Source organism: Brassica oleracea, chromosome C9, assembly GCF_000695525.1.
Source record: "Brassica oleracea var. oleracea cultivar TO1000 chromosome C9, BOL, whole genome shotgun sequence".
Lineage (NCBI taxonomy): Eukaryota > Viridiplantae > Streptophyta > Magnoliopsida > Brassicales > Brassicaceae > Brassica > Brassica oleracea.
The window spans coordinates 16,583,598-16,591,005 of NC_027756.1; the positions used below are offsets into that span (position 1 = coordinate 16,583,598).

Genomic DNA, 7,408 nt, shown 5'->3' on the forward strand with positions numbered 1-7,408 from the left:
GCTTTACACAAGACCCGACCTGTGTTACGCAGTAGGTGTTCTTAGCAGATACATGCACAATCCGAGAGACTCTCACGGACAAGCCATCAAGCACATATTACGGTATGTGAAAGGAACAACAAACTTTGGTCTGTTCTTCAAGAGGGATGGGTCAAGGAGTGTCGTTGGTTATAGTGACAGCAGTCACAACATTGATCTCGATGACGGGAGAAGCACGTCAGGACATGCATTCTACTATGGTTCATCACTGATCACTTGGACGTCGCAGAAGCAGCAGACGGTTGCATTGTCATCATGCGAAGTAGAGTTCATGGCAGCAACAAAAGCAGCGGAGAAAGCTATATGGATCAAGGAATTGTTGAGTGAGATACTGAGCAAAGAAAGCGAGAAGGACAAGCTTAGGATCGACAACAAATCAGCCATTGCTCTAACGAAGAATCCAGTTTTCCATGGAATGAGTAAGCATGTACTCAAGAAGTATCACTTCATTCGTGAGTGTGTGGAGAACGGGCAGATCGAAGAGGAGCATGTGTCGGGTGTTGAGCAGAAGGCCGACATCCTTACCAAGCCATTAGCAAGGATTATGTTCAAGCAAATGAGGAGCTCAATCGGAGTTCAAGAAATTGATCTCCCTAATTCAAGTTGGAATTAAGGGGGTGAATGTTGGATAATTCCAAGCTTGTGGAAACTTAACATATTATTAGATGTTTAATATTTTAAGATAAACACTAAAAGGAAACTTAGAAATATGAAAAGGAAGTTTCTATTTAGGTTAAGTTTGTGTTTTCCATATCCTACATGTTAAAGGGAATTGTCTTTCATATAAATATAAGTCTAATGGAGAGGTGTTCCAAAAGATCTAAGAGAAACATATTGAAATCTTTAGTTTTCAGTAGTTTCTAAAGCTAATAAGAAAAGTTGTTTTTATAATTCTTTGTGTTTCTAGAGATTTGATTCTGATAATAAGTTATTTAGTCCATCAAAATTGTTTGTTTAAATGCATGAAGAACATATACGGCAAAATGTCCTTACCCAAAGACAGTTGATTTGAAGGCATTTTGTGAACATATAAACATGAATTTAATGCATGTCAACTTCTGTAATTCAAACACAATTTAAGAATCTTAAGCTATTTGACATAGTGATTGATATTATAATATTATGTTCATTGTAATTATATTTTTTAAGTTGTAGAACACACTTACTCATTTCCATGTTAGATTTATGATTTGTGATTCCGGATTCATGTGCATTTTCCTTAAGTTTGACGTTTTCTCCGTTTGATCTTATTTAGTCATTTTCTTTTAATAGTTACAACAAAAATCTCATATTTCTATTTCTATTTTATTCTTATAGAATCGTAATGTAAAATTAGTTTATGTGGGTCGACCCCTCAACCGATCCCTATAGATCAACTAATCCTATAACACTATTTTGTTTGATGTGCTGACAATAATTGACAACAGATTTATGTGAGTTAAAACTATGCCATTAAAATCTCCCACAAATTCTTTCAACTTTAAAGCTTCAAGAAACATTGCTTATAAGGTCTAGGATGAATTGCAAAACAGACGCCTCATGGGAAAAAAATTCTATGATGGCAGGCCTAGCTTGGATTTTCAAAGGGAACAGCAACGAGGAATCAAAACAAGGAGCAGAGGTCCAAAGCTTCGTCTCTTCCCTTTTGATGGCTAAAGCATTAGCGATTCGATCAGCCAACACCATGGCAGCAGATCTTGAGATTCCCAATCTCAAAATCTTTTGCTCATCAGGATGCAGGAAAATGAAATTTATGGGACGATATCCATCAAATCTCCTCTGTGTTTAACTCATTCTCCTTTTCGTTTCTGCCACGATCTCAGAACCAGGAAGCCAACGAGTTAGAAAGAGAACTTTCATTTATCTTCAATTTTGTTTTGTAATGGGTCTCCAGTGGACTAAATTCTTTTTTATCCAGTTTAACGAAAATCTATGGTTGAAAAAAAAAAGAAATGAATTGATTAGCAAGTGTGTAAGTGTAGTGTTACAATGATTTTAGGGCTATGCAGTCCAATTCCCCGTGATTTTAATACTATCAGTGCTTTCTTTCATTCTCATTTTTGTATATTTATGAAACTGTAATGGAATTTGTTTCTTTTTGATCATCACACCATAAAATATACAAAGGTAGTTTTGGCGGATTCGTGGCCCATTGAAAAACATAGATTCCTGGTTTTGTTTGGTACCAACTATTTTTATTGAATATCAATCGTCGAGAATGACTAGACGATTTTATTTGATCTTCCTCCAAATCAATATTTTCTTATAAAGTTTGTTTTCTAAGAATTAACCAAAGCTAACCACCATTAATCGCCAGCTGTTACCATTACTACCTTTTGTCAACAGATTAAAGAAAAAATGGACCGTCTAGAAAGTTTGGAAAGTTCACTTGATAAGCATTTATTAATGTAACAATATACTAAAGTAACTTGACAGGCCAAGCATACAGTTTCAATTATATAAACTCGTATCAAATGATCCCAGATCAGCTAGTCGTTACTAGCATTTACACTGCAAATAGATCTACTTTAGGGGTAATGTTGAGCATCATCATGAATCGTGATGCATCTTGAGCATTTCATACACTGCAGTAGCTATATCAGCGACGGAGGAAAGCTTACAACAATCTTCCATCTGCGATGTTATTTTAGCGATACGAAAAAGTTAGATTAATGCAAATTTATACATTATGCAGACTGGATTGCATTAACATGTAACCAAACCTTCATTCTTTGTGATGACATTTACAATTTAGCAAAAACAAATTATACATTATAACTATCCCTTTTATGTTTTATGTTCTCAAATTACAAAAAAAAATCATTTGAAAATAAGGATCATAAACTTTGGTTCAGTAAAGAATTTAAACTTAAAAAGGAATAAAAAAACGAATGTAAACTTTTAAAAGAAATTTTGGGTTTACAAAAAGTTTATGGTAATTGTAGATAGTAACGAATATAAAATGGTACTTTTTATAAATGGGCCTACATATTGATGTGAATAGTAAGTAAATTTGGCTAATTGTGTTTGTATACATTACTGATTTTTTATTTTTATTTTAGAAAATATACATTACTAATTTTTCTTTCACTTTGATGTGTTATTATTAATAATACATTGAATCTATCCTCTTTGGTTAGGTCTTGTTATTATGGTAAATAAGTACATTGTATTATAACCGATGCAAACACAATAGTAGGATAAATTGTTAATAAACCAATGGCATACGTAAAAATATAAATAAAATTATATATCATTCAATAATGTAATGATATAAGTTATATCATGGAAAGGTGTAACAATGTAAACGTTTAAGCTAAATAATGTTTTAATAAAAATATAAGAAATTGAAAATATTGTTAAGCAGATGAGCTAGATTCTGGTTTATTTATATGCACTGCAATTATTATAAAGAAACATCAAACATGAAAACATAATATATATGTGATAGTTGAAAACGATAGAGTAACATTTTATAAACAGAAGCAAATTGTGCTATCAATTTTTGGTAAAAAAGGAAAGTAGTTATAGTTTTTTTGTAAGCGAATACATCACTGTTAGGTTTGATTTTGCTGCACTTAGTGATTAAATATCAAAATTTATATCGACTACGAGAATTGCATGTGAATGATTTGTATCTAAGTGACTACATCTCTTTCTGCCAGACGGGTCTAAGTAGGTTTATAATGAAGCCTATATCTGAAACCGAGTATTATAATAAGTACCTATTAGTGACATTACATTTTACAACTAATAACACGGTAATCGTTTTACCAAAAAAAAAACAGTAGGCGACAAGATCCAAAACAATTAGGTTGCAGCTAGTCCTAGCATTTGATTTACGATTAATTCAAACAGAGCTCCATAATTCTTTCCTAATGAAGGTTATTTTGTTACAGCTAATATATTTTAGAATGTTTATTTACTGTAACGTTAACAAACAGGTGATTTATGATTAAGCAGAAACATACCTTAGTGGAGAAACAGTAGAGGACAAAGTCAGAAACGGTGGAGACATTCAGGTGTAAAATGATAAACCCTAAGTTCTGTAAGCCAGAGACCATGTTGAGAAGAACCTTTGGTCTTCTTCTTGACCTTATCTTAAGAGTTGCGTGGCTCTCGACGAGGCTTACTTCGATATCAGCCAATGCGTTAACCCCGAGAACCATGTTATCGCTGACAGAAGATGAACCCATTGAGAACTGGGGAAGCTTGAAGGTGTCGGAGAAAGGTGTCGCCGATGACATACAGCTTCCTGATAGAGAGGTTTCATTTGTCTCGCAACTGAGGTTTTGAAGGTGAAGACGGTGTTCGAGTTCTCTGATGAAGTTTATTGCGCCTCCTACTGTTGATGCTTGGTCACACTGAAACCATGAAAATAAGAAACACTAGGTTAATTCACTACAGTTACTTCATCCCAGAAAAAACACACACACACACATAACTTATGTAACGCATATACTAATATAGTAGTTACTGTACGTGACCATGCATGTTGAGATATTCAAAGAGAAACATAATGGTTAATGTAACTTTTCATATTTATTGCGCAAATAGTTAAAAAAAATCAATCTTGTTTCATTTCTATTAATTGTTGAGAGGCCAATAATTTTATATTAGAATTTGAAAATTGTTTTAAGAACATAAAATTTGTTGTATTTTTAAGGGGCGATTTTAGTAGATATGGGGGTGACAATTTGAAGAAAAAAAATTATGTTGGCAATTTCGAAAGGGTTTATTTGCCAAATAACAAAAAAGGTAATTATATTTTTAGTGAGAGGTTAGAAAGAGATATGAAGAGAAATGAGGAAAGAAGAGTTTTTGGTTAGAAAGAGATGGGAAGAGAAATAAAGGGAAATTTCCCATTTCTAAACAAGCTGCGCGTCCTATTGCGTGGTTTTTTTTTTGCCAATAGAATGCTTTTGGATAATAGCATGATATATTCTTTGGCAAAAAAAATAGCATGATATATTTAAAATAACAAGCGAATTCAACAATATTTCAACGATAGGGCGCCATAAATGAGACACAATGCTTTTGCAAAAGGTTATAAACTAATTTTGCAAATACAGAAATAAACCATGATCATATAGTAATACAACTATATTTTAGAAATGTTTTATAAAAACTGTTTACTTAAACTTTTATAAAAAGAAATTTAAAACTGAACGTAGGAAAACATGGTTTTCTGTATCTGGCAAAAAAAACATGGATTTCTGCTAGATAGTGTATATAAAAATGTGTAGATGCTACGAATGCAGATACAGAAGTTAATAAGGGATACCCTTTGAACATATGACTCAGGCATGAGAGAGCGGAGAACAGAGAGATACTCATTCATCTGTCTTCTCCTGTTGCGCTCCACTGCAATGTGAGTCATACGTTGATTACTAATTTCTTCTTTGTTTTTCTTCGCCCTTGTTCTGCGCGTTACCTGATTCTTCCCCATATCTCCGTGGAAACTGATATCGCAGTTCGCCGCAGGTTTCTCTTCATTAATTACAATTTCATTAGGTGGTTGATGAAGGAATGTAGTCGTATTCCCATAGTAGCCTTCTTGGAGAAAAGTACAGTCGTAGTTATCGGTTTGATTGTCGAGGAAACAAAGAGCGGCTTGGAGATCAGAAAACGGTGGTTCATTATCTGTGTAAATGTTGGAATATGCTTCTTTCCCATTATAGCTGCATTGGGAAATCGCACCCTCGAGAGCCATTGGCCTTGCTAATTATAAAAATGAAGCTTTTTTCAAATAATATATGATACGAACAGATAAACAAAGAAAGTGTTAAAAGTGTAGGAATGAAATAATATATGCAAAATACGATATACCTGGGGGTCCTTATAAAGGTGGTGATGATGGGAATATGATCTACAGTTTGTTGCACGTGAAAAGCATAGTTTGGGAGTTTGCTCCAAGGGAGATGTATTATTCTCTTTCAAGGTTGTTGGAATAATAAAAGGGTAAACAGCTAATAATGGGAGACAGATGGGAACTTCGTGAACCAAATACAAAATATTGAAACTTAGATCACCCTTAAGCTCTCGTATTTTAGATTATAAGGTTTGACTTTTGACCGTCAGCTATCTAGGCCGGTTCAGTGGACGCCGGGTGGCATAGTAGACATGAATTAAGAAATCTGAAAGAAAAAAAAAAACAGAAAACAAAAAAAAAACACAACAGAAACACAAATAAAACTTTGGATACACCAAAAATTTAACAAACCTTTAATTTTCCAAACCTCAAAACACTTAGTTGTAAACTTTTACAACTCATTTAATCAGATAAGACTCAACATCAATACAAACATTTTTAGACACAAAACTGTAACAGTAAATAAGAATTGATAGGCCTGGGCGTTCGGGTTTTCGGGTCGGGTTCGGTTCGGTTCCTTTCGGGTCCTAAATATTTAGATCCAATAGGTACTTAGAAATTTTCGGTTCGGGTTCGGATCGGTTCTTTTCGGGTCCGGGTCGGTTCGGGTCTATAATTAAAATACTCATAAAGTACCCGTAATTTTTCGGGTCCATATCGGGTCCGAATCGGGTTCGGGTATTTAAGATATGAAAAGGACATGACATACCCAAGTCCATCAAATTTAGTTGATATTTGTCATATATATCTAAAATTTTACAAAATAAGTTAAATGAAACTATTAATAATTTAAATAAAACATTTTTAAACTCTAAATTTTACATTTTAAAGCTTTATATCACTTAAAAATATTAAAAAATAATAACAAATGTTGTTAACAAAAAATATTTCAACTAAATCATAAAATAATATATATATATAATAGAACACAAAAACTCATAGTTTTAGATATACATATTTTTAAGTCGGGTACAAATCGGTTCTTATTAGGTCGCACTACAAGAAAACAGCGACAAACTGAGGGAAAAAATCATCGGTATGTCATCGGAATAACGTTATTCCGACGACATACCGACGAAACAAGTCCTCGGAAATAACTCCTCGGAAATTCAATTTTCCTCGGAAATCCCTCAGAATTTTCCGACGGAATTCCGAGGAAACAAATTTCCGAGGAAATTCCGAGGACAACCAGTCCGTCGGAAAGCTCCTCGGAATATACCGAGGGAGAACTTCGTCGGGATATTTCGATGGACTTTCCGATGGTCCAATCCTCGGAAGTTCCGAAGAAATATTCCTCAGAATTTTCATCGGAAAATTCCGAGGAACGGGTCCCTCGGAAAATTCCGAGGAACGGGGTCCCTCGGAATATTCCGAGGAACATGTCCCTCGGAATGTAAAAAATATTAATTAAAAAAAAAAAAAAAATTGAAATTTAAATTCGAAAATATAAAATTAAAATTAAAATTAAAATTGAAATCATATTAATTAATATTCAAA

At 33.6% G+C, this 7,408-nt stretch overlaps 1 protein-coding gene across 1 annotated transcript; it reads right to left on the reverse strand.

Annotated features, from left to right (window-relative positions):
- Positions 1–2,412: 2,412 nt before the first annotated feature.
- Positions 2,413–5,828, reverse strand: LOC106316735 (transcription factor bHLH96-like). Its single transcript, XM_013754612.1, has 3 exons — positions 5,324–5,828; positions 4,011–4,403; positions 2,413–2,673 (listed from the first exon to the last, which is right to left on the reverse strand). The coding sequence occupies exons 1-3, from the start codon at positions 5,750–5,752 to the stop codon at positions 2,590–2,592; spliced, it is 906 nt and encodes a 301-aa protein (XP_013610066.1). The 5' UTR covers positions 5,753–5,828; the 3' UTR covers positions 2,413–2,589.
- Between the last annotated feature and the right edge of the window lie 1,580 nt (positions 5,829–7,408).

Coding starts and splice junctions, on each gene's coding strand:
- LOC106316735 (XM_013754612.1), bottom strand. CDS start 5,752: ATGGCTCTCGAGGGTGCGATTTCCCAATGCAGCTATAATGGGAAAGAA. Junction 4,404..5,323: donor CTGAGTCATATGTTCAAAGG/GTATCCCTTATT, acceptor TCATGGTTTCAG/TGTGACCAAGCATCAACAGT. Junction 2,674..4,010: donor TCTACTGTTTCTCCACTAAG/GTATGTTTCTGC, acceptor ATAACATCGCAG/ATGGAAGATTGTTGTAAGCT.